The 23,841-nt window shown below is 56.9% G+C and overlaps 2 protein-coding genes across 5 annotated transcripts; both read left to right on the top strand.

Moving 5' to 3' along the window:
* Window positions 1-4,046: 4,046 nt before the first annotated feature.
* EMILIN1 (elastin microfibril interfacer 1) lies at window positions 4,047-11,814 on the top strand. Its single transcript, XM_061211225.1, has 8 exons — window positions 4,047-4,656; window positions 5,594-5,719; window positions 6,179-6,399; window positions 7,524-9,452; window positions 9,822-9,938; window positions 10,335-10,352; window positions 10,512-10,649; window positions 11,084-11,814. Exons 1-8 carry the CDS (start codon window positions 4,487-4,489, stop codon window positions 11,419-11,421), a joined length of 3,057 nt encoding a protein of 1,018 aa, XP_061067208.1. The 5' UTR covers window positions 4,047-4,486; the 3' UTR covers window positions 11,422-11,814.
* Window positions 11,815-12,222: 408 nt separating this feature from the next.
* KHK (ketohexokinase) lies at window positions 12,223-23,434 on the top strand. Of its 4 annotated transcripts, none has more exons than XM_061211318.1 (8): window positions 12,223-12,843; window positions 16,202-16,318; window positions 18,363-18,497; window positions 20,677-20,749; window positions 21,480-21,626; window positions 22,666-22,754; window positions 22,903-23,060; window positions 23,147-23,434. In XM_061211318.1, the coding sequence occupies exons 1-8, from the start codon at window positions 12,752-12,754 to the stop codon at window positions 23,230-23,232; spliced, it is 897 nt and encodes a 298-aa protein (XP_061067301.1). In that variant the 5' UTR covers window positions 12,223-12,751; the 3' UTR covers window positions 23,233-23,434. The 4 variants fall into 4 exon arrangements, with proteins under 4 accessions (XP_061067301.1, XP_061067303.1, XP_061067300.1 ...); XM_061211320.1 differs by having other exon boundaries at window positions 22,997-23,060; XM_061211317.1 differs by lacking the exon at window positions 18,363-18,497 and adding an exon at window positions 18,689-18,823.
* Window positions 23,435-23,841: the final 407 nt, after the last annotated feature.

A 23,841-nucleotide genomic window follows, 5' to 3' on the forward strand; every position in this document is an offset into this window, starting at 1 on the left:
CTGTCCCCAGCTCTACTCTGGGAGAATGAGGGTCTAGGTCTTAAAGGATTACACACATTATTCTTTGCATCTCCTGGAAATTTGAAGCAGATCCAAGTGCAACCAAACTTTTAGATCTGTTGAAACACAACTAGATCCTGGAAAGTAGACTTTCTAGACTGCAAATGACATAAGGGAAGGCCTTGGAAGTGCTTCAGCTTTCCAAGGCTGTCCAGAAACCAGCTGACCCGGGTGCAAAGTAAACTAGACTCTCAGAGCTGAAGGGGGCCTTCAAGGTCATTTTATGAAGAAGGAAACTGAGGCCCAGAAGGTAATTGACTTGACCAAGGTTCTACAAATGGTTAGAGACAGTGTCACCTGGTCTTCCTTCCTCTGTTCCATACTCTGTGTCAGACTGTGGACTCAATAGGTTGTGCTAGGGTCAGGGGCAAGCGGAAAAGGATTTGTTTTAGAACCATCCAGAAATGTCCTTCACCTCCCAGAACATCCTGTGCCTAGGTCAGCGAGTCTTTATCAGCCTTGACTGGGTCATTTGGCCTAGTGCCTGGAGGAACATTTTAACCAAGTTAAAAATGGTCTCCAGGACTAAACTAGACTCAGCTAAGAGCTAACAACTCCTGAAAAAAGCTTGGGTGGAAAAGTATGTGGGAAGTGAGACAGGTGAAGCCTTACCCTGGGGGAAGTAGGAGAGAGAGGATTAGGGGGCACGTGGGGCGGCGGGGAACGTGTGGAGCTTAATCTCTGTGATTAGTGGGACAATTTCAAGCAGAAGACATAGTCAGGATTAGGCTCAGGAGTGAAAAAGCAACAAGACCTGGAAAAGGGGCACTGGGCCCTGCGTCCAGGGAGGTTGGCTCCTAAAGTATTGTACCTGTGGGAAGGGTTGGAAGGAAAAAGAAAATGTGTGCATTTGTGCAGGAGTGGACTTTTGCTCAAGAGTCCCCACAAGCTGGAATTCCCATCTGGGTTGGCATGACCCAAGGCCCGGTTGATATTATTCCCCCCTTTTTCCTCCCACTATTCAGCCTTCTGACAGAGGGTGGTAGGCATAAAATGCTCCTTTCTGCTGGGGCCCATATCTCTCTGGCCCCAGGCACAGGAGCTCATTGCTCAGTCAGTGATGGTTGACTGAATGAGTTAGTTGCCTGGTATAGCCAAGATTTCCCATTGGCACTAGACCCATGGAAATCTGTGTTGGAGAGGTTATAAAATAGATCTTGTCCTAGTGCCCCAGGGACTCTTAGCCTTTTTTGGTCTCAGGAATTCTCTTCCAGTCTCTGGAAATTTGTGGCTGCCTATCAATACCACCGCCACCACTGCATTCCCTCTAACCTTAGTCTCCACTGCAGCCTGCTTGCCCAACACCTCAGGCCTCCCCAGTGAACCCACTGATTTCTTTGAGATCTCTAAACATTCATGTCAGGCCCTAGGTCTTGGCTCCTAATTACAGCACTAAATGAAATGCAACCTACTGCCATTATATTTCAAAGGCAACATTTTTGACTTGACACACTTAAAATACAACAGATTTTGTAACTTAAGGGGGCAGGCAAAGGAACGGGTGACAACTGGGTAGTCACAAGATGGCTGGGATGATTTTTCAAGTTGCCAGAAGCTCCTGAACGGAGAAGACGGGGAAGAGCAGAGAAAGCAAACCCACAGCAGCAGCCAGGGCCACCTGGAGGGGAAGTGAGTTAGCTTCCTGCCAGGGCCAGGGCCAGGGCCTAGGCTGCTGCCTTCCACTGACAGCGACTTTGAAATCAGGACCTTCCAGGACCAATTCCTTCAAGTCTCCCTAGGTGCCGATCCCTTCACCTCTAAGGAACAGCCACAAATTTCCATTTCTGATGGTTCCTGTGTTTACTTTCACCATCCTGTCTTTTCACCAACATTTCTCCCAGTCATCAGGATCATATTCTGGGCCATAGGACCTCAGAGGCAGATCACTCAGATTCACATTGAAGATTTGGTGGCATCCATTCTTATAGTTTCCAACTATTGCCCTGCAAATGGTTCCCAGAATCAAGACCCACACTGCTAACCATCTCCTTTGGACGTTTATTTCCATTGAGATGTGTCATTCTCATCTTAAACTCAGGATGCCCAAACGAAGGTCATCTTTCTTTCCTTCAAACCTGCTCCCCTTCTCGATTTACTCATCCTGGCTCAAACCCTGGAAGCTTCTGTGGTGTCCCCCTTCATCTGGTCCCTCATTACCCAGGCAGTCACCAAGCAGTCACAGCCTTCTCTTCCAAGTCTGCATCACTTTGCAATGTAGAATTTGGAAGGGACCTGAGATGACAGAAAGATAGCAGACCCCCGGTGGAGTCAGGGGGTTTGCTCAAAGTGATAACACTATTTAGAGGAGGAGCTGGAACCAGCATCCTTGTGCCCTAACACCCTGCCCATTGCTCTTGCCAAGAATATCTTCTTTCTGCATGTGTATTGACCCCCTACTCAAAAACTTGTAACCCAAGCTGTTAACCAGTCATCTGAACCTCTCCCTGATTTTTCCACAATCGACCTCTCTGACTTTCTGACACAAAGAAGAGCTAACATTTACCACATGCCAGACACTATTCTAAATGCTTCACATGGATTAACTTAATCCACACGAAACTAGGAAGGAGGGTACTATGATTATTCCCATGTTACAGATGAGGAAACTGAGACAGACCGCTTTCACCAACCTGAAATCTCTCCCCCACCTTGTCTCTGTTCTTCACTCCCCACCCCCCTCCCCACATTTATCAGATTCTCTTTCTTCCAACAGCTCTTCTCTGACTCCCTGCAGCAGCCAGCTATCTTTCCCCTCCTCTTACCCGGAGCACAGCATCCATCTGGCCTTCTGTCTGTCCTGCCCTGTGTTCGTTCTCTGTTGGGCGCTTGTGTCCTGTTCCCCAGCAGGACCAGCTGCTCCTTACTGAGTTCTACACATGCCTTTGCTACCCAGGCACCTCCACAGTGCCCACACACGGGGCTCTCGCCTCCTTTCTGTCTAGTACTGCTGCCTCGCTCTCCCAAGCGGCCCACCACGCAGGGAGACCTGTACAGAACACAACGCTGGGGGCCAGATGGTGAGGGGGGCCGGCCGACAGATTCTGACAGAGCCTACCTGGCAGGCTGGTGGTTGAGTCAACTTCCTTACCTGCCTCAGAGGCTATCAGACTTGGCTCCACTCTAGGGAGTGACTTCCTTCAGGCTAAATAGATAGGGCGCAACTCACCTCCCTCCTTCCCTCCCCTCCCCCACTCAGGCTGACCTTCTCCAAGACAAGTCTGAGACCCATGTTCACCTGGCCTTTTGAGAATAAAAGTCTTTCTCCTCTTGCCCATGTCCTCTCCATGCTTGACAGAAGGCTACTCCCCATTTCCAGATTCCTTTCTTCTGGCTTCTCCGAATTTCTTGCCTGCCTCAGTGGAGTCCTTCTCCTTTTCCTCCCTGGCCCAGTAGCCCTCGCTCCTCTCCTCCTTTTTCCTCCCAAGCCACTGACCTGGGTACTATTTATATTCTAATCTGAGCCCTGCTCTTGACTTGCTGTGTTACCTTGGACAAGTTACTTTCCCACTCTGGGCCTCAATTTTCACATCTATGAAAGGAGGCAGCTGGACTAGATGGTGAGTGACTGTCCTGCTGAGCCCTGCGAGTTCTTCCTTCCTTTTACAGCTCTCCTCTCCACCTCTCCCCTCTGGGCTCCTCTCTCAGGTCTTCTCTCCCAGGGTAGGCCTGCCCTGGCCCCAGGAGAGCTGTGGCTCCAGCTCCCGTTCCCTGTCTAAGCGACCAGCCCTGGGCCTCCTCCCCAGCTCTGGCCCCAGCTCCGCTCCATGTGGCCCGTCTGAGAGGCTGGCCCCAAGCCCGGCGGCAACTCCACATTTCTCTGTTTTTCCTTTTTTTTCTCTCTTTCCCGGAGTTAACAAGAAGCAGATGTGGCGCACGATGGTTGGAGAGGTGGGGGGAGGAAGGGGGAGGCTGGACCGCCAGCCAGACAGGGGGGAAGGGAGGGGAGTGAGGGAGAGAGAGAGGCGGGAGGCCAGGGCCCGCCCCGAAGCCACTCTTGCGCCTCTGAGCAGCCACAGGGGCAAAGCCCTGTCACCCTCAGGATCCAGTCATTGGGGAAAAGCGATAGGGAGACCAGAGGAGGGCCAGCTGGGGCGAGGGGGTGGAGGCCCAGGAAGCAGCATCTGAGAGGGCCAGGGACCAGGCACAGGAGGCCAGGGGGCACAGAGAACAAACCCCCCTCAGAAGTGGAGAAGAGGAGAGCGGAAGGAACCGAGGGAGAGACAGATAGGAGCCTGAGGAGGAAAGAGGAGGGGGAGAGCGGTCAGGCCAGGCGGCCAAGGAGGAGGCGTGTGGCTGGGGGCTGCCGGCAGGAAGCTGGGGACAGGACCTGCTGTCCCTCGGAGCAGCGGCATCCCCCGCTCCAGGCAGAGGCGCCAGTGGTCAGGCCAGGATGTGCCTCTGAGGACCACCACGGAGCGCCCCCGCCATGGCCCCCGGAACCCTCTGGAGCTGCTACCTCTGCTGCCTGCTGACCACAGCCGTGGGGGCAGCTAGCTACCCTCCTCGCGGTTACAGCCTCTACACTGGGAGTGGCGGGGCCCTCAGCCCTGGGGGACCCCAGGCCCAGAGTGCCCCCCGGCCTGCCAGCCGCCACAGGTAAGAGTCTGGGTCCCAGCCCGAGGCTGGAGGTAGGTGGGAGCGTGGGTGAGAAGGTGCGTATCCTGGCCCCTGCCTTGGGTCCGCTCTTCTGGGCTGTCCCCGCCCAGGGCAGGGAAGGGGGAAGAGGAAACCCATCCGTCAGGTGGCTCTTTACATGCCCGCCTTCCTTCAGGGCACTTCCAGGGCCCCCTGAATAGATAGGTCCCCCCCAACCTCAGGGAGATCCGTTTCCATGTTAGGTGCCCAGGGAAACTACCCTGAGCGGCACCAGCCAGGCCTTCCTGCCAGCCACCAGCTGCATACCAGCCTGGGATTCTCGGCAGACCTTTCATTCCTTTCTAGGGCTCCCTCAGCCCCATCCAGTAATCCACGCTTCTGACGCCACTCCTCTGCTCCTTGTGGCTCTCCAGCCGACACGGACCAGAGGCTGGCGTGAATGGGGCCAAGAGTGTAGAACTGCGAGCCCCAAGGCGGGCAGGGTTCATCAATGGCTTATTCTCTCCTTAACCCCGAGCTGGACCCCTGCCTGCCCCGTCCTCTCCCCTGAGTGGTGGGTGGAAGCCAGCATCCAGGGGATCTCCAGGGGACCCGGCCAGTCGGTTCACACAGGCCACGCCAAGCTGGGGGTTGAGACAGAAGGGACACGAATGAATGCGTGGATTCAGAGGCTCCCCAGGTGCCCCCAGCCACAAGGATCAACATCTCATGGTTGTGGTTTTGCATCTACACCTCCTGTCCCCATCTTGAAAAGTCTTTATTGACTCCTGCTGCACAGGAAGGCGGGGAGGAGCTGCCCCTGCCAAAGCCCTGGCTCCCACCGGTCTCCAGGGGCCCTTCATCTTTTGACCCTCCCTCAGCCCCTCTGGTGGCCCCTGGGCCTTCCTTGGGGGCATGTGTCTCTGGCTCTTGGGCCCACGTGGGGTTGTATCTGCAGGAACTGGTGTGCCTATGTGGTGACCCGGACAGTGAGCTGTGTCCTTGAGGATGGAGTGGAGACCTTCATCAAGCCTGACTACCAGCCCTGTGGCTGGGGCCAGCCCCAGTGTTCCCACAGCATCATGTGAGCACCCCCCCCCCAGGGGATGTGCACTTGGTTGGGGCTGGGCTAGGGCGGCCAACTGGGGGCATTTGTACCAAGCAGGTAGCAAGGGGCAGGACCGGGGGCTTTGGTCAGAGCCAGCTGAGGAGATGCTGAGGCAGCAATTTGGCTGGTGGAATACTGAGGGCAAACTTACCTGGACCACCCTGCCAGCCCCTGGAATGCCTTTTCCGGGCTGGGTCACAGTCAAGGAGAGGAGTTCAAAGTTCCAGCACAGGACAAGGGGAGGAAGAATAGGGATTTGGCCCTTGGCCAACAAGCTGAAAACTGTCAACTGAGCAAGGCCACATGCTGGTCAGTAAGGGGGACCTAGCCTGAGGGACAGGCCTAGTCCACCAGCGGCTGCCCATCTCTGAGGACAGGGGCCAGGATCACTACAGGACAGGGAGGAGTCAAGAGGCCTCCCTCTGCCTCTCCCAGGTACCGCAGCTTCCTCCGCCCTCGCTACCGTGTGGCCTACAAAACAGTAACGGATATGGAGTGGAGGTGCTGCCAGGGGTATGGGGGTGATGACTGTGCCGAGGGCCCTGCCCCGGCGTTGGGCCCTGCACCCACCACGCCGCGCCCCCGGCCCCGGCCCGCCCGCCCCAACCTCTCGGGCTCCAGTGCGGGCAGCCACCTGAGTGGACTGGGCGGGGAAGGTAAGTACGGGAGCTGCTGGGGAGAGGAGGGGGAGACGGTGCTGGGGGAGGCGTGGGCCAGGCTGCTGCGGGGAACCCCTGCTCCAGGTCAGAAGAGGGGACAGAAGGGAGTTAATGAGATCCCTTCCCACACATGAGAGAGAGAGAGAGAGAGAAAGAATATGTCCGTGTCCGTGTGTGTGTGTGTGTGTATGTGTGTGTGTGTGTGTGACACAGAGAAGAGAGATTGAGTGGAGACCCAGAGAAAAGGAAGACAGAAAAAGAGAATGTGCTCGTTCACGCCCACGTGTGGCCAAGATACTTCCTAGTTGGGAACAGCTGCGGAGGAAGGGGGAATTCCTTGGAGAAGCTTGGTCCAAGGGGATAGACAGATGAGACTACAAGTCCTAGCATGCACTGCAGCCAACTACAGGTCCCAGGCCCCTCGATGGCCTCTGGAGACTGCAGGTCCCAGAATGCAGCAGTCCCCGTTGCCCGGCACTGCAGATGTGCTGTGTTTGCCTGCCAGAGAGATAGCTGTGCTGTAATTATGGAAACAGGAACTTCTGGCTGACTCTCCCACCATCCAGCCAGATCCCCCACAGCTTGCCTCGGAGCCCTGTTTGTCCCGGTAGTGCTGTGGAGAGGTTCCTACCCCAGGTTCGCATTTCACTCACCCTGAGGGAGTGACCTAGTATCATTCCCTTTTTTCAGATGTGGAAACAGTTTCCATAAAGTTAAGAGGCATTCTGGAAGGTGGAAAGGACCTGGCCTTGGTGGTCTGATGGATGACCTGGGTTTGTAACTTGGCTCTGCCACTTATTAAACTTGTAATCCATGGCCCAGTTAATTAACTAACCTCTCTGGTCCTCTGTTTCCCAGTCTGTGAAATGGGAAGAACTAATGGTATTTGCACAATGGAGTTGTTGGATGGGGGAAGGAGCCATGGTACACATGTGGCTTAAAGGCATTCAGTGAATGGAGTTTCCTACCATCTTTTCTTGCCCAAGTCACGCAGCTAAGGAATGGCCGAATCAGCTGGGACCTCTGCCCTCTTGTTGGAGCTGGGGAGAGCAGGACCTAGGAGGTAGGCACTGAGCTCTGAGGCCTAGCCCCTCGACCTCATGCCTTCCCCTCTCTGCCAGGACCTGGGGAGTCACAGAAGGTGCAGCAGCTGGAGGAGCAGGTGCAGAGCCTGACAAAGGAGCTGCAGGGCCTCCGGGGTGTCCTGCAGGGACTGAGTGGGCGCCTGACGGAAGACGTCCAGAGAGCTGTGGAGACAGCCTTTAATGGGAGGCAGCAGCCCGCAGATGCAGCTGCCCGCCCCGGTGTGCACGAAACCCTCAACGAGATCCAGCAGCAGCTGCAGCTCCTGGACAACCGCGTCTCCACCCACGACCAGGAGCTGGGCCATCTCAACACCCATCACAGCGGTGGTGGTGGCAGCGGTGGCAGCAGGGCTCTGGGCGCAAGCCCGGCCCCTCCCGGCCGCAGCGAGGAGCTGCTGCGGGAGCTGGAGCAGCGGCTGCAGGAGTCCTGCTCCGTGTGCCTGGCGGGGCTGGATGGCTTCCGCCGGCAGCAGCAGGAGGACAGGGAGCGGCTGCGCGCGCTGGAGAAGCTACTGGCCTCCGTGGAGGAGCGGCAGCGGCAGCTCGCTGGGCAGGCCCTGGGCCGCTGGCCCCCTCAGGAATGCTGCCCTCCAGAGCTGGGCCGGCGACTGGCCGAACTGGAGCGGAGGCTGGATGTAGTGGCTGGCTCGGTGACAGTGCTGAGCGGGCGGCGGGGCGCCAACCTGGGAGTAGCAGCTGGGCAAGGGGGCCACCCCCCAGGCTATACCAGCTTAGCGTCCCGCCTCTCTCGCCTGGAGGACCGATTCAACTCCACCCTGGGCCCCTTGGAGGAGCAGGAGGAGGGCTGGCGGGGGCATCCCGGGGGGCTGGGCCACTGGCTGCCTGCTGCCCGGGGCCAACAAGAGAAGCTGGAGGGGCTGCTGGCCAATGTGAGCGGGGAGCTGGGGGGGCGGCTGGCTCTGCTGGAAGAGCAGGTGGCAGGGGCTGTGCAGGCATGTGGGCAGCTCTGCTCTGGGGCCCCGGGAGAGCAGGGCTCCCAGGTTAGCGAGATCCTCAGTGCCTTGGAGCGCAGGGTGCTGGACAGCGAGGGGCAGCTGCAGCTGGTGGGCTCAGGCCTGCACAAGCTGGGAGCAGCTGGCGAGGCCCAGCAGGCCGCACTGGAGGGACTGCAAGGGGTCGTGGGCCAGCTCCAGGGTCGTGTCGATGCGCTGGATGAGACGGCTGCAGAGTTCACACTGCAGCTGAATCTCACAGCTGCACGGCTGGGCCAACTGGAGGGGCTGCTGCAGGCCCGTGGGGATGAGGGCTGTGGCACCTGCGGTGGTGTCCAGGAGGAGCTGGGCCGTCTTCGGGATGGTGTGGAGCGCTGCTCCTGCCCCCTGCTACCCCCGCGGGGCCCTGGGGCCGGCCCGAGTGTTGGGGGACCGAGCCGTGGGCCTCTGGATGGCTTCAGTGTGTTCGGGGGCAGCTCAGGCTCAGCCCTCCAGGCCCTGCAGGGAGAGCTCTCCGAGGTTATTCTCACCTTCAGCTCCCTCAATGACTCACTGCATGAGCTCCAGACCACAGTGGAGGGCCAGGGTGCTGATCTGGCTGACCTGGGAGCCACCAAGGACCGTATCATCTCTGAGATTAACAGGCTGCAGCAGGAGGCCACAGAGCATGCTACAGAGAGTGAGGAGCGCTTCCGAGGCCTGGAAGAGGGACAGGCACAGGCCGGCCAGTGCCCCAGCCTAGAGGGGCGATTGGGCCGCCTGGAGGGAGTCTGTGAGCGGTTGGACACGGTGGCCGGGGGACTGCAGGGCCTGCGCGAAGGCCTCTCCAGACACGTGGCTGGGCTCTGGGCCGGGCTACGGGAAACCAACAGCACCAGCCAGACACAGGCAGCCCTGCTGGAGAAGCTGCTAGGGGGGCAGGCCGGCCTGGGCAGGCGGCTCGGCGCCCTTAACAGCTCCCTGCTGCTCCTGGAGGACCGGCTTCACCAACTCAGTCTGAAGGACCTCACTGGTGAGGGGGCAAGAGGAGGCACGGGGTGGGGGGACTCCTTTCAAGTCCTTTCTTTCTCCTCCCCTGACCCTGTGACAGCCCAGCCTTAACCTCGTCCACTTTCTCCTTGCCCTGCCCAGCATGAATTGCAGACCCACCTCTGTCCCAGGGCTTGGTTTGTCCACAAGAGATGATCCAAGGTCCCAGCTCCCCGCCCTCCCCTGATGGCTCAGACAGGCCTGTGGGTGGAGGAGGGGTGCTGCTCTGCCGGCTAGGTGCCCAGCATGGGCAGCGAGGGGCCCCATCACCCTGCCCCTGGATCCACCACCTTCCCTGTCCTTTGGAAACTCCTTTTTATGGCTCTCCTTCAACTTAGTTTTGTCACTGTAGGTCCTGCAGGTGAGGCTGGGCCACCAGGGCCTCCTGGGGTACAGGGACCCCCAGGCCCTGCCGGACCTCCGGGACCTCCAGGCAAGGATGGACAAAAGGGGCCCATTGGACCACCAGGTATGTGGGCTGAGATCCTTGCTGCAGCCAGGGCTACTCCAACCCCAACCCCGCTGCCCCGGGCTTGACATTCCACTCTGAACCGGACAGAGAAGTGGGGAAAGGGGCAAGGAACTGGGGCTCCTACATGGCTGACAGTGACTAGGAAAGTGAGTAGGAGCTAGGATAGTCACTGTGTTGGCCAGTTGGCTGTGGTGGCCTCACTGCTGTGTTGAAGACGATGGCTGAGCCTATAAGGTTGAACAGAATGGATCCTATCTCTTCCTCCTTTTCTTGATACGCCCAGTTCTGTTTTGGAGTCTGCATAGCACCTGGCACAGTGGGAAAGCAGATGTTTGCTGAGTGACTTAGCGAGAGCTGCCCTACTTCTCACTGCTCCCTTTTTTCTTCCCACAGGTCCCCAAGGTGAACAGGGTAAGTTCCTCTCATTCAGTGCTGGAGGGCGGGGAACTGAACTAGGATTTGGAGGACGGAAGGCCTCAGGCAGCCCTGGGGGTAGAGACCCAGGAGGGGAAGGGGGCTGGGCAGCCCTGCACTGAGCGTCCACTCTGACACCCTCCCCACCCCACCCAGGAGCAGAGGGGGCACCAGCAGCCTCTGTGCCCCGGGTGGCCTTTTCAGCTGCCCTGAGTTTGCCCCGGTCTGAACCAGGCACAGTGCCCTTTGACAGAGTCCTGCTCAACGATGGGGGCTACTATGATCCAGAGACTGGTAAGCCTGGGAGTGGGCAGCTGGGCACAGGGGGGAACGGGGGAGGCTGTGCAGTGATATGTCCCCATTCTTGCCGTTTCAGACAAGCTGAGTCTTTTCATTCTCTGGTTTGGGGAGACCCCTATTCTCGCCTTCATTTATTCATTCTCACCACAGCTTGGACTGAGGGGTGGGTGGGGAGGGGAAAAGCCTACCATTCCACAGCTCTTTATGGGGGCCTGTTCTTGCCCAGGCACTGTTTTAAGTGCTGGGGATGCGGAAATGAACAAAACACTGGTTTCCCTGCCGTCCGTGGAGCTCACATTCTAGTAGAAGAGAGGTGAAAAGACCCAGAGGGTCCCTCCGCACGTAGTCCAGGAGTTCTGCAAGGGCTCCCGGACACCTTCCCGGCCCCTGCCACCTGTCTCCCTCCTGATTGCCACTGTTGTCCCCAGGCGTGTTCACGGCGCCACTAGCCGGACGCTACTTGCTGAGCGCGGTGCTGACTGGGCACCGGCACGAGAAAGTGGAGGCCGTGCTGTCCCGCTCCAACCTGGGCGTGGCCCGCATAGACTCCGGTGGCTACGAGCCTGAGGGCCTGGAGAATAAGCCGGTGGCCGAGAGCCAGCCCAGCCCGGGCGCCCTAGGCGTCTTCAGCCTCATCCTGCCGCTGCAGGCCGGGGACACGGTCTGCATCGACCTGGTCATGGGGCAGCTGGCGCACTCGGAGGAACCGCTCACCATCTTCAGCGGAGCCCTGCTCTACGGGGACCTGGAGCTAGAACAGGCGTAGACAGGGAGCTGGGCCCCAATGGCCCGAAGTGTCTACGCCGTCCAAACAGCCAGCTGGGGGGTGGGCTCCGGGGCGTCTCGCCTGGGACGGGGCCCCGACTCGGGCAAGCTGCCGTCTCTGTACCCGCCGCAGCAGCGCAGGCGCCCAGAGCAGCGTCCTTCCCACGGTCGGAGTGCACCGGGTCGGGGACTCTGGGGGTCCCCTCGTCCAGACTTTTGGCCTGATCGCCGTCCCTGCAAGACTCGGACTGCGGAGGGGCTAATCCTCGCACACTTTGCTCCCCCAACTGGCCTCTAGGCCGAATCCCTGGGCTCCGGGACTCTCTCGAGGGGGCTCCGGCCCCCACCGCCATACTAAACTATTCAGGAATAAAGACACTTGGTTTTTATAAAAAAAAAAAAAAAAAACTAAACTAAACAAGCTGTCTGCTCTATGTGTTCAGGGGTAGACAGGAGTATACAGGGGACGGGGTGAGGGAGCCCCGGGTTCCGGATCCCGCTCGTGCCCTCCGCTCTCGCGGGGGTAGCTCTGCCTGCACTTGCACTGGACGCGCGGGCGAGAAGTGCGTCTGGTGCTTGGAGCCCTAGCCGGGCCCCATTACTGGTCACGCCTTTTCCGCCGGCGTCCGCCAGAGGGCGCTGGGAGCCGAGACCGCGTCGCCGCTGGGCGGTGTCTCCCGTCACGTGACGTCCGCCGCTCATCTTGAGTGCCCCAGCTGCTCAGCGGCGGAGGCGAGGCCTCGAGCTGGGATTGGCTGGGCCTCGGGGGCGGGGCGGGGCGGGGCAGTAGGGACGGCGCGAGCCGCGGCTCTGGATGCCGGGGAGCGGGTCGCAGCTGCGGGGTCAGACTCAACCCCGCGGGCCTAGGGTCTGGAGAGGGAGCCGCGGGTGCAGGAGAGGGCGTGACAAGGGATGCCTTTCTGCTGCGCTTTCTCTTGGCATTCATGAGGTTGCCTAGCTGCGCTTTAGAGAGATTTGTATTAGCTCGGAGTCCGTCTGACAAGTGAGGAAACTGAGGGCGAGAATTTGAAGGCGTAGCCATCTCCTGGGCCACGCAACCTTCTAAGGGGAGGCCGGGGACCAAAACCGCGGGGTCTGCACTCCCCAGGCCCGCTGGGGTCGATGCGCGTGGGGAGCAAGAGCCCGGCTGCGTCCCCTGCACCCCACTGCACCCCTCGCCGCTGCAGGAGGCTCCTTGGAGGAGGAGCTCGGGACGGGGAGGAGGAGCCAGGGCAGACTCTGGGAGCTGGGACACGATACTCCGGGATAAGAGGCAGAGCCCGGGAGGAACCCCGTCAGCCGAGCGGGCAGAAAGCTCCGGGAGCAGCATCATGGAAGAGAAACAGATTCTGTGCGTGGGACTAGTGGCGCTGGACATCATCAGTGTGATGGACAAATACCCGGAGGAGGACACGGACAGCAGGTAGGGGCGCCCGGGCCCCTCGGAGACCCTAGGGGCCGCTGCAGCCCCGCGTTGTGCCAGGCGGCCAAGACCACAGGGCTAATGAGCGGAGGGGCCCCCGCAGCGAGGCCTTGAGGTCGCCTTGGGAGCTGGTGCCCCCTGCCCTCTGCCCGGGACCTGGGGAAAGAATTGAGGCCTTTAGTAGTAAGATCCAGGCTTTGGATAGCATTGTGTTCTCCAGTTCCCATTTCAACCCTGGGACCGTGTCAGACATCATTATCCCCATTTTACCGAGTAGGCTAAGCAAGTAAAGACCCTGAGAGACGCAGTTATTTATCCACGGGCACACAGCTAGGAAGGTGCAGAACCAGTTGTTTTCTTTTTAACGAGAACTGTGCACTTGCCTATCACCAGCATTTACTTCTAATTTATTTACCACATATATATCTCATATGTGTCTTTTAAAAATTTTTTTTGAGGTAGCTTACAATAAGAAGTATGTGCAGTTAGACTGTTCAAGAACTTTCGAAACCATGGTGTTTGAGCTTCACTGTAGCTCAGGGCTTGCTGGCACGGCAGTCAAATTTGGAGATGCTGTGAGTTATGGGTAGAGCTGGTTCATGAGCCACACAGACTTTTCCCTGGTGCCGAATTCCAGAAGTTTACCAGAAGTCCTTTCTACAATACTCAGTGAACCTGAGTGGAAGAGACCCTTCTTGGTTGTCTGGTAGAAGTTGAAAAGTCATTTGTTGGTTCCCGTATTTACTCTTGATCACCCTTACACTGTAATCCCAAGACACTTCTGTGTGGTGGAATCCGTGGCTGTCTCTTGGTGCAGTCTGGTGCTCAGAATACGGACAAGAACTGCTTCTTGGCCCTCACTTGTCTCAGCCAAGAACTGGATAAAAGGCGAGTTCAAGATTGAACTCGGGAAAGACACTACAGCAACCACAGCCAGGAGGCTCACTGAGGGGAGAGCCCTGGGTCCACACAGCACTGTCACAGGCATTGTGACATAGTTTCCTCACAGCAGCCCATGGGAAGCGTGTAAGGATCAGTCGCATCCTCTCTTTAGAGATGAGGAAGCTAAGGATTTGGAGAAATTAGACACTTTCTGTAAGGGGCCACGTGGTTGATGAGTGGCAGAGCGGTAGTCACAACTCAAGCGTCCTGATGCTAGTGCCCCAGCCCTCCGCCCTCTCTGGTTCCTTTGCTGCTGCCCGCCTCATGGAGTTGACCCTTTGCTTTGGGCTGCTTTGTTTGCCAGAGGTGACAGCCCCTGGCAAAAGGTGCAGGGACGGTGGGGGGGAGGCACAAGGGTATGCTGCTGTGTGGACCTAGCCCACCTACCAAGGTCAAGCCAGCCCCAGGACTTGGTGCCCAGCGAGGAGTCAAGTTTACTTTCCGGAGAACAGTGCAGATTCTGGGGCTACAGTTTCTCCAAGAACTGTGGAGGACCCCCAGAGGACCCAGAGGACTTGCTCTGCTAGAGCTGAGTCCCAGTGCCTTTGAGCTTACTCATGTTGGGAGGCTAGGACAAGAGCCTGCTAGTTCCACCCTGACGGGAGCTGGTTCCGAAGGTGGGCACTAAGCGAGGTGCCTCTCTGAAGAGACCCTCCGTGCTCCCTGCGCTTCAGGGAGTATCTCCCCCCTTCCCCAGACCCATGGCTCTGCTCCTCTGTGGAGCAGTTTGGTTGTCCACAGGGCCTCTCTCCTGTGCTCGCATCCCACCCAGCCCAGCTCCTGGACTCTGTTGTGCCTCCCCGATGGGCAAACCTGAGTGGGGACACAGTCCTTCCCAGCATCTGAGCCCCACCTTTCCCAGGCTCTCTCCATAGGCAGCCCACCTTTCCCAGGCTCTCTCCATAGTCTCCATAGGTGACTCTCAGGAGCTGCCACCTGGAACTCGGCCAGACCCCTGAGGAATGGCCCTCCCTCCCAGAGTCCTGGCTGAGAAGGACCTTCTGGAAAGCATCTTCATGCTCAGCAGAGCATTTCTGCACCGAAAGTTGGGTGTCAATGTACCTTTGAAGGGTTTCCACAGAGTAAAACTGTATACCCTTTCTCGGAAGCCTCATCAAGCTGGGACCCAACTACTTTCCATTCAGAAATGCAGAGCACTTGCAGTGGTTTGGGGTCAGGAAACCCGGGTTCTGGTATCAGCTTTGTCATTAACTGTTGTTGTGACCTTGAGCAAGTCCAGTCCCTCCAGGCTTCTCCTCTCTTCTCTGCATGAAAATTTCTCTAAAGCTCATAGCTTGAGAAATGTTTGACCCTTTGCAGATTAGTATCCTTCTTTCTAATGAGATCATGGTCCCCTTTTCCTAAGGCTGAAGGGAACTTCAAGGTTAAGCTTTGTGTACAAATATACCCTAGCCTAAAAATTCTACTTCATTTATTTCTCTTAATTAGTAGTTCTTCAGTACTTGTTCCTCTTATCGTAAGCTGCCACAGTTATTATTATCCTTTTTGGAACTGGAAGAATAGAAATAACAGCCTGTACTGTTACCTCACAGTATTATTGGAGCACAAACGAGAAACCATTCAAGTGCTTTGACTATGTATGCATGAGTTATCATTTTTGTTGTTGATGATGACAATGAAGCCCTTCAGGTGTATCTTGACTTAGTTTCCTTTTATTAGATTTTCAGTAGAGATGGAGAAAAAAAAAAAGGAAAAAAAAAAAGGTAACTATGCACTGTGATGGATGTGTTAACTAACCTCATTGTAGTAATCACTTCACAAAATATATGTATATCAAAATCATCACGTTGTACACCTTCAGCTTTCAGAATGTTATAAGTCAATTACATCTCAATAAAGCTGAAAAAAAAAGGAGAAACAAACAAAGATGGAGAAAAACTGGTCTTCACTCAGTAATCTTTTTAACTTTTGTCATCATAAAAGTTACCACACACAACCTTCTTAAATGATCACAATGTCCGGGTTTGCTTCCTGTCTTAATTATTTTAATCTGAGTTATTACTGAAGTGGTCTCTCCTAAGACAGGAGCAGCAGGAGATTTGCCACTTTTGGGAAGAGGCAGCTCTCAAGGAGGAGGCTTGGTGGGGGGACACTGTAACAAAGGAGGAAGTAACCCAGAGTCAGTGGGACCCTCAAATTGTGATGGGCCCGAGTGAGTGCTTTCCTGATGTCATAAGAATAGGTGCAAGATAGAAATTAATCACTGTGAACTTGAATTTAGCCTGGGCTGGGGAATAGCTGAGCCTCTTCCCTTTGCTGAGCCTAAGGCTGGCCTGGATACTTTCTGAGGGGAATCGCCTGGCTTTTACATCCTGTGGGCCCTACTCAGGGCTCAGCCCTGCTTATCCCAGCCCCAGCCTGCTGGATCTGCAGGGACGCTCCTTGTGTTTTGCAGGTGCTTGTCCCAGAGATGGCAGCGTGGAGGCAACGCATCCAACTCCTGCACTGTCCTGTCCCTGCTTGGAGCCCCTTGTGCCTTCATGGGCTCGCTGGCCCCGGGCCACGTTGCCGAGTAAGTGGAGGGAGCAGGGGAGGGTGGCCCACAGGGTGGGGGAAGAAGAAGGAAGCCTTGGCCCTGGGTGGGCGGTCTCTGAGAAATGGTTTGCGGCCATCAGAAATGGGTGGGGCGTGGGGAGTGGAGTACCAGCATCCCAGACCCTCCCTGGTATGGCTTATCTGCTGCTCAGTTGTTAATGCTGCTCCTGTTAAAGGTTTCATTTTCACAGCCTGTTTCCTTGGCCAGTCCCTGGAGCCTGCTTCGGCTTCCCACCTTCTCCTTCCTTGTTTCCAACAGACTCTCTGCGGTGGATGTGACTTTGCCCTTCTCAAGTCCCTAATCTTGCCTGTGCTTGTGGCAGAAGGCAGTTAGGGACATGCTGTACCTGCCCTCTCTCGGGGATGTCCTGCATCCACGGTCCCAGGGTCCAGGCCTGCAGTTTCTTTCCCAGCTGAGGGAGCAGGGCCAGTGATTGTGTCCCCGTTGTTCACTGAAGCAGCGAGAGCTCCCTGCCCAAGGACACCCGGATGCCACGTGCTAAAGCTGGGCCCAGACCCATGCCTCCCAGCTCATCGGCTAGGAGGCTGCAGCCCGTAGTGGCCCACACACTTCCTCTATGTTGGCTGCTGCAGGGACCCAAGAGCCCTTTGACCCCTGGCACTGCCAACTCAGCAAGCGCTTATCAGGGCGGTGAGGCCCACTTTGCCCACTGTGGGCACAGGGGCAGGCTGCCAGGTTGCTGGCCTGTAAAGCACAGCCCTTTGAACCCTGGTTTGAGAGGGGCTGCTGCCAGAGCCCAGCCCCAAGCCGCAGCCAGATTCCCTTCCTTATGAACTGGCACGAGGCAGATAATGGGGTGAGAGCCTGCCCTGTGATGGGAGACAGAGGGACCCGGAGCCAACAGCTGCTCACTTGTCAGCCCTCTTCAGCAGCTGCCTTCCCTACCAGCTAGAGCAAGACCGTGCCTCTTGCTTTGGGGTTGTGGACCCACCTTTGTGTGGCAATCATGCTGATAGCTGGGCCATTCCAAATTCTCCCCATGTGTTCAACAAACACTGAATGAGCACCTACCACGTGCCTGGCACTGTGGGTGCAAAAAGTTATTTGGCAAAAACCAAATCATATTCTCCATGCTGTGAGAAAGCTACTATTTAAAGGATCCTTGAGACGTAAGACAAGGAATGATGCCCCGACGTGGTACCTCTATACAAATCTGTATTGTTCAGCCTTGGTGTTGCCGAAAGTGGGGTTCAGCCATAGTGAGAAAGGCCAGGATGGTGGCTGGACTGCTGGGTATAGTTGCCAGCTCCTGGTGACAGGACACTGCATTTCCAAAGAGCTGGGAGGGGTGGGATGCCCGCCTTGTTCTGCTGGTACAGTCTTCCTGAGGGGCCACCCCCCGGCTCACTCTGATTGGAGGGGATTCTGAGCAAGAGTCCTGGACCCAGTCTATACTGAGGGGCCTCAGGCACTGAGAGGGCTTGCCACTGTGGAAGGAGAGGGCAGTGAGCAGGCCCACCGAGGCAGCACCACTTCCTGGCTGGGCATCGTGGAGGCAGCTGTAGAAGGAGAGGAATCATGTTAGGACTGGAAGGACTTCAGAGAGAGGAGTACCATGGGGATGAGCAAGCAGAGGTCACCTGGGGGACAAAGTGTCACCTTGGTAATTATTAATATTGCCTGGGCCTTGCATGATGCGGGCCACAGTGCCCTCACCTGCTTGGTGCAAACAGGGTGCATGTTCTAGGTCCCAAATCTACCCCATCTAGCTTTATGAACGTGAGCAAATCCTTTCCAGCTTGAGTCAGACTGAAGGACAGGGTCAGGGTTGGAGTTTGCTTCAGTCAGGACCTAAAAGAATGTCCCTTAGGGTTTTTCTCACTAAGCTCCAGCCATGCTCTCCTGCCTCTCCTGCCTCCACACAGCCTGTGACAGTGACTCCCCGTCCCATCGTAGCCCCTCTGCTTGCACCCCAGGGTCCCCGGTGGCCCTGCCACCTACCCTCCAGTCCCCAAACCCCCGTCGAACTGCGCCTCCCCGGGTTACTCCGCCCTGGCAGTTTTGTCCTGGACGACCTTCGCCGCTATTCCGTGGACCTACGCTACACGGTCTTTCAGACCACGGGCTCCGTCCCCATTTCCACAGTCATCAGCAGCGAGGCCAGTGGTAGCCGCACCATCCTACATGCCTACAGGTTTGTACATCTGTCTGCGCCTTGCCAGCTGCCGCCGCCGCCATTGCCGTCACTCAGCTCCCAGAGCAGGACCCTTCTCTCCAAGGCCCGCGTGCTCTGGCACCGCTCCCCACCCCGTGGGAGGCCCAGGCCCCTGGTAGCCTCTAATCTGTGTCTCCTTGCCCTTCCCTTGGCTCGGGCTCCACCCCAAGCTTCCTGGTGGCTGACTTCAGGCAGCGGGGCGTGGACGTGTCTCAGGTGGCCTGGCAGAGTAGCGGGGAAGCCCCGTGCTCTTGCTGCATCGTCAACAGCTCCAATGGCTCCCGTACCATTGTGCTCTACGACACGTAAGGCCCCCTGGCCTGCCCTGCCACAGCCCACCAATTAGCTTCCTCACTTGCCACGTGGGCAGCCCACTTGCCCGCCCTCTGTGGCCTCTCTCTTTGTACCAGAAATTGTCCCTATGCCAAACTGTTCAGTGATTTCGGAATTGTTCTCAATTAGGGGAGAAGTGAGGTGGGAAGGGATGGGCTTTGCTCTGCCTGGCGACTTGGCCTTGGTCAACACCAAGGATGGGCGGGCAGGCCTGTGCAAACTGTAATTTATGATGTGATTCCTCCATAATCAGCTAATCAGCAGCCTGGGTGTGAGTACGGGGAAATTGTTCTGAGGACAGAGGGATGGGAGATGTGATTCAAACCATCTTGAGCCCTGAAGGGGGCCCACTGGGGTTTCCAGGGTCAGCCCCAGAGTTGCCAGCCTGCAGCATGGCACCAGGAGCTGAGGTTTGGGTGTTCGAAAGAGATGAGCAACCCCAAAGGTCCCAGCATAATGAAGCCAGACCAAATGCCACACACCACTCACAGCCATTGCTGAAGGAGGGAAGGGGAACACTGGCTCAGCAGAACAGGGCCATCTGATGTGTTGCTAACCTGGGGCAGGGCAGGGGAATCCCTTTAGGGTCCCAAGCTTCCAGGGAGAGACCCCTTCTCATCTCTCCCAGATTCCCTCCTGAAAAATCTCAGAGGTTTAGTTTACTGAGAACCTAGTGTGTGCCAAGTACTCTATTAGGGCAGAGATGGCCCAAGCCCAACTGCCCTGGGGTTCTGACTGTCCCTGCTGCCCAGCATGACCACTGGACCTGTGGGAGGGGCAGTCATCCTAGAACAAGATTTATAACCAGTGGCCCTGGGCTCTTTGTGTCCCAGTGAATGAGTGGGTAGGCATACATGCTAGACACGATCTTCCCATTGGGCAACCCTAGTCATCTGCCCATTAAGCAACAATCTGTAGCAACTTTGATCAGGGACACAACATGGGTATTCACGGGAAGGGAGGGAGAGGAGCTCCAAGGAGAAATGTTTATTGCCCACTGGCCTCTGTCCAGGCATATCCACACACATTATCTCCAGCTGCAGCAGGCCTGCGAGGCTAGGGGTTCGGTCCCCTTTACCAAAGGGGAAGCACCTCAGAAAGGCCACAGTCACCCAGCTAGTTAAATCGGAGGAGGATTTGGCACAGAACATGGAGGGGAGGACACTGGCTGTGTGTAGGTCTCTGGCCAAGGAAGGTCAAGGCGGACCCTTCCCAGGTCTCCACACCTAAGTCAGCCAAAAATAAACTCATCCTCAAGCACCAACCTTGATCTCAGGGTCATAACATGGAGCTGCCAAACTCAGGACAGCGCTGCTGTCACCGCTGGGGTGCCTGAAGTGAGAGGGCCCAGACCCGAGCTCCAGGCAGAACAGCGTGGCCTTTGTAGTTTCCCGGGGCACTGCATGGTGGTAGCTGTGTGTGCTGCTGGCAAGAGGAATTCTGGGGATTGTAGTCCCTGGTGCACTGAAAGCATTTTGGGAGATATGGTCTCCAAGGCACGCAGAATTGGTCCCCTGCTTGACATATGTGGTGGTTGAGTTTGCCCTTAGATAATATCACAGCCTCAAACACAGGAAGGGGCACCCTAGGAAACTGTCTCCAGCCCCCTGTCTGGATGGAGCTGAGTAGGGCAAGGAGTGGTCTCGAGTTTAGCCTGAGACAGGGTCTGTCCTGGAGCTAAGCCTCAGAAGCATGTGCTATAGATTCAGCTTCCTGCCATGCTGCAGGCAGCGCCAGGCATAGGGGCCCTAGCAGCCAGTTAGAGATCCTGGCCCTGGCTGACCTCACCATGACCCTTCTCTGTCCTTTCTGTCCTGTGACTCAGGAACCTACCAGATGTGTCTGCTAAAGACTTTGAGAAGGTTGACCTGACCCGGTTCAAGTGGATCCACATTGAGGCAAGCCCTGCCCTACCTGTGTTTTGAGGGCCTCAACCTGCCAGCCCCTCCACATGTTCTGCCTCCTTCTTGGTTTCTTTGAACCATGAAGTACCTTAGAGATCAATGAATCCAACCCCCCTCACCCCCTCTCCATCCTCCTTTATGTTTTCAGGTGGAAACTAAGGCCCAGAAAGACTGGGTGATTTACTCAAGGTCACACAGCAGGATGTAGGTGCCAGAAGCAGGATGCTGGCTCTAGGCAAAGTCTGGTGCTTTCTGTGTTACAGGCTGCCCCACCTCCTCTGGACTTGGCCTCTGGCAGGAGCCTGGCTGTGGGAGGCCTGACCCATTACCTCTGGGGAGGCAGGAATGAGAGGGCCTGACCCAGCTCCCAAATAAAGGGAACTAGAATCTTCATTCCAAGAGAAGTTTTGGAGTCTAGGTGGGAGGAAACCTTGAGAAGTCCTGAGTTCTAATCCTAGCCCTGTCATTTAATTTATTGTAGGTCTTTAGGAAAGTCTCTCTTTTATTCTTTCGTCTTCTCATCTGAAATGGGAGGGCTGGTCAATAAGGTCTCCAAGGTCCAGAATAGCACTAGAATTTTGAGGCTTAGGATGGGGTTCCGGCCCAGCCTTCCTGGCCCCTCTCCCCCCTCACCCATGGTTCCAGCAGGGAAGGATGAATGAGGCAGAATGAGACCAGCGCCCAGCTGGTCCTGAGTTGCCTGCCCTGCCCTGCTCTGCCCCAGGGCCGGAATGCATCGGAGCAGGTGAAGATGCTGCAGCGGATAGAACAGCACAACGCCAGGCAGCCTCCGGAGCAGAAAATCCAGGTGTCTGTGGAGGTGGAGAAGCCGCGAGAGGAGCTGTACCAGCTGTTAGGCTACGGAGACGTGGTAAGCATCCCCCACGGCCCCCCACTTGCCACATGCAGCTTCATTTGGTCCTTAAAGGGAGTCCGAGTGTCCCCTTGTCCTGCCTGTCACACTTGGGATGGCAGTTTGCGGCTTGGTGATGTTCGCAGGTGGGGGCAAAGCAAAGCGGAAGACCTCTAGCTTAGGGCTCTGGTGCAGGCCTCAACAGTGGCCAAGGAGTAGAATTTCTCCACCCCAGTGGGCGCATAGGTATGAAAGCAGCCAGAGGGCTTGGTCAAGGCCAAGACAGCCAGCCTCAGGGCCAGCCTGCATGGAAGCCTCTCCTCCCTGGGCCTCCTGTCTTTTCCTCTGTCAGATGACAGGATGGGGCAGCTCTCCGAGGTGCTCTCCAGTTCTGGGGTGGGAGCCACTAGGGGGTGAGGGAGGATGGGAAGGGGACTTGCCCGTGGTAAGTTTGGAATGTAAATGGAATCGGGATGATAATCCTGGCATCACAGTGGAAGCTCGTTGGGCCTCAACCTTGGCTGCACGTTAAATGATGTGGATGCCTGAGCTCCACCCTCATTTTTTTTTTTTTTTAATTTGGTTGGTAGAGGTGAAGCCTGGGCTGAAGTATTTTTTAACAAAACACCCTGGTGATTCTAATATGTAGCTGGTGTTAAGGAAGCTCTAGAACCCCTATTCCTTTGTTTTAAAGATGAAGAAATCAGACCTAGAGGGCATAGCTGTATGCGGAAAGCCAAACAGAACAAAAACCCTCCTGAAAGCCGTGGTTTTACCTGCCAGTTGTAGATTGCGCCCCAAGATGACCTCAAGACTCACTCTGGGTTTTCAATTGTGAGGAAATTCGTTGATCTTAGAATAGGCCGGGGCTTTTGTGTCACAATTTACATGGCTGTTTCCTAGCATATCCTGAGCAAGTATGAAACCCTGTTCCTGAGGGACAGCTAGGTGCTACTTGGGGGTGTAGGTGGCCACGATGCAGGAGCAGGTTGCTGGTCGTGAGGGACAGCTGGGGTAGAGCCCAGGTGACTGTCAGCCTCTCTCCCACTGCCCACAGGTGTTTGTCAGCAAAGATGTGGCCAAGCACTTTGGGTTCCAGTCAGCGGAGGAGGCCCTGAGGGGCCTGTACGGTCGCGTGAGGAAGGGGTGAGCTAGCGGAAGCCAGGCAGCGGCCCGGTACGGGGAGTGAGGGAGCCTGGCCCCCGGGGTCTGCCCCGGGGAGGGATAATGAGGCTGGGGGCCAGGGCTGGGGGCCAGGGCTGGGCTAACACCCAGCTGAGTGGAGGTGTCACAGGGCTACGCTGGTCTGTGCCTGGGCTGAGGAGGGTGCCGATGCCCTGGGCCCTGATGGACGGCTGCTCCACTCCGACGCTTTCCCACCGCCCCAGGTGGTGGACACTCTGGGGGCCGGAGACACCTTCAACGCGTCCGTCATCTTCAGCCTGTCCCAGGGTGAGTACCCCAGCAGGAGGCCCAGGGCTGGGGCCTGCCCCTGCCCGGAAGACCAGGCTGATCTGGCTGTTCATCCCTCTCTCCAGGGAAGAGCATGCAGGAGGCACTGAGCTTTGGCTGCCAGGTGGCGGGCAAGAAGTGTGGTCTGCAGGGCTTCGATGGCATCGTGTGAGGGCCCTGTGGCAGGAAGCACCAGCTCACACCCCACCCCAGGCCAGCATCACTGGCTGCCGTTGCCCTCTCTTCTCTGGCCAGCTGGCATCAGGCTGCCTTGCCCCCTGGGTGGATGCAGGCTGTGGGAGGGCTCCACCTGTGACCTGGCATCTCACATGGCAGAGCTGCAGAGCAAATAAATCTTCCCCAGAGCCAGCTTCCTTCTGGCAGTCTGTTTGTCTTTGATGTCTGAGCTGCTCTGGCTGGGGATTCTGGAGGCTTTGATCCTGCAGTCCTTCGCCCTTTTTTTCTCTATTCCCCAAATTCACCTCCTGCCCAGGCCCAGAGGAAGGGCCACCCAGACCAGAGCAGCAGGAAGTGCCCCAGGCTTGCCACCAGCTGTGCCCTTGCTGGGGACCCAGCTCAGGGTAGAGGGCCAGACTTCCAGCCTTCCTGGTGGGGGAGGAGACTTAACCCCTTGCACCCCAGGGAACCTTCCAAATAACCACAAGCCATGAGAAAAGCTCCTCTGGGCCCCAGCTCTGTCACAAGACTCCAGTGGCCACAAGAGTGTCCACGTGGCTGAGCCAACCTGACAGGCCAGCGGGCACGGAGCCTACTCTGGTTT

This window comes from Eubalaena glacialis, chromosome 14, assembly GCF_028564815.1.
Source record: "Eubalaena glacialis isolate mEubGla1 chromosome 14, mEubGla1.1.hap2.+ XY, whole genome shotgun sequence".
In the NCBI taxonomy this organism is placed as follows: Eukaryota; Metazoa; Chordata; class Mammalia; order Artiodactyla; family Balaenidae; genus Eubalaena; species Eubalaena glacialis.

Excerpts from the sequence above, each read along its gene's own strand:
- EMILIN1 (XM_061211225.1), top strand. The coding sequence starts at position 4,487 with ATGGCCCCCGGAACCCTCTGGAGCTGCTACCTCTGCTGCCTGCTGACC. Across the intron at positions 5,720-6,178 it reads CAGTGTTCCCACAGCATCAT|GTACCGCAGCTTCCTCCGCC; the intron begins GTGAGCACCCCC and ends TGCCTCTCCCAG. Across the intron at positions 9,453-9,821 it reads CAGTCTGAAGGACCTCACTG|GTCCTGCAGGTGAGGCTGGG; the intron begins GTGAGGGGGCAA and ends TTGTCACTGTAG.
- KHK (XM_061211318.1), top strand. The coding sequence starts at position 12,752 with ATGGAAGAGAAACAGATTCTGTGCGTGGGACTAGTGGCGCTGGACATC. Across the intron at positions 16,319-18,362 it reads GCCCCGGGCCACGTTGCCGA|TTTTGTCCTGGACGACCTTC; the intron begins GTAAGTGGAGGG and ends CCGCCCTGGCAG. Across the intron at positions 21,627-22,665 it reads TGTTAGGCTACGGAGACGTG|GTGTTTGTCAGCAAAGATGT; the intron begins GTAAGCATCCCC and ends CACTGCCCACAG.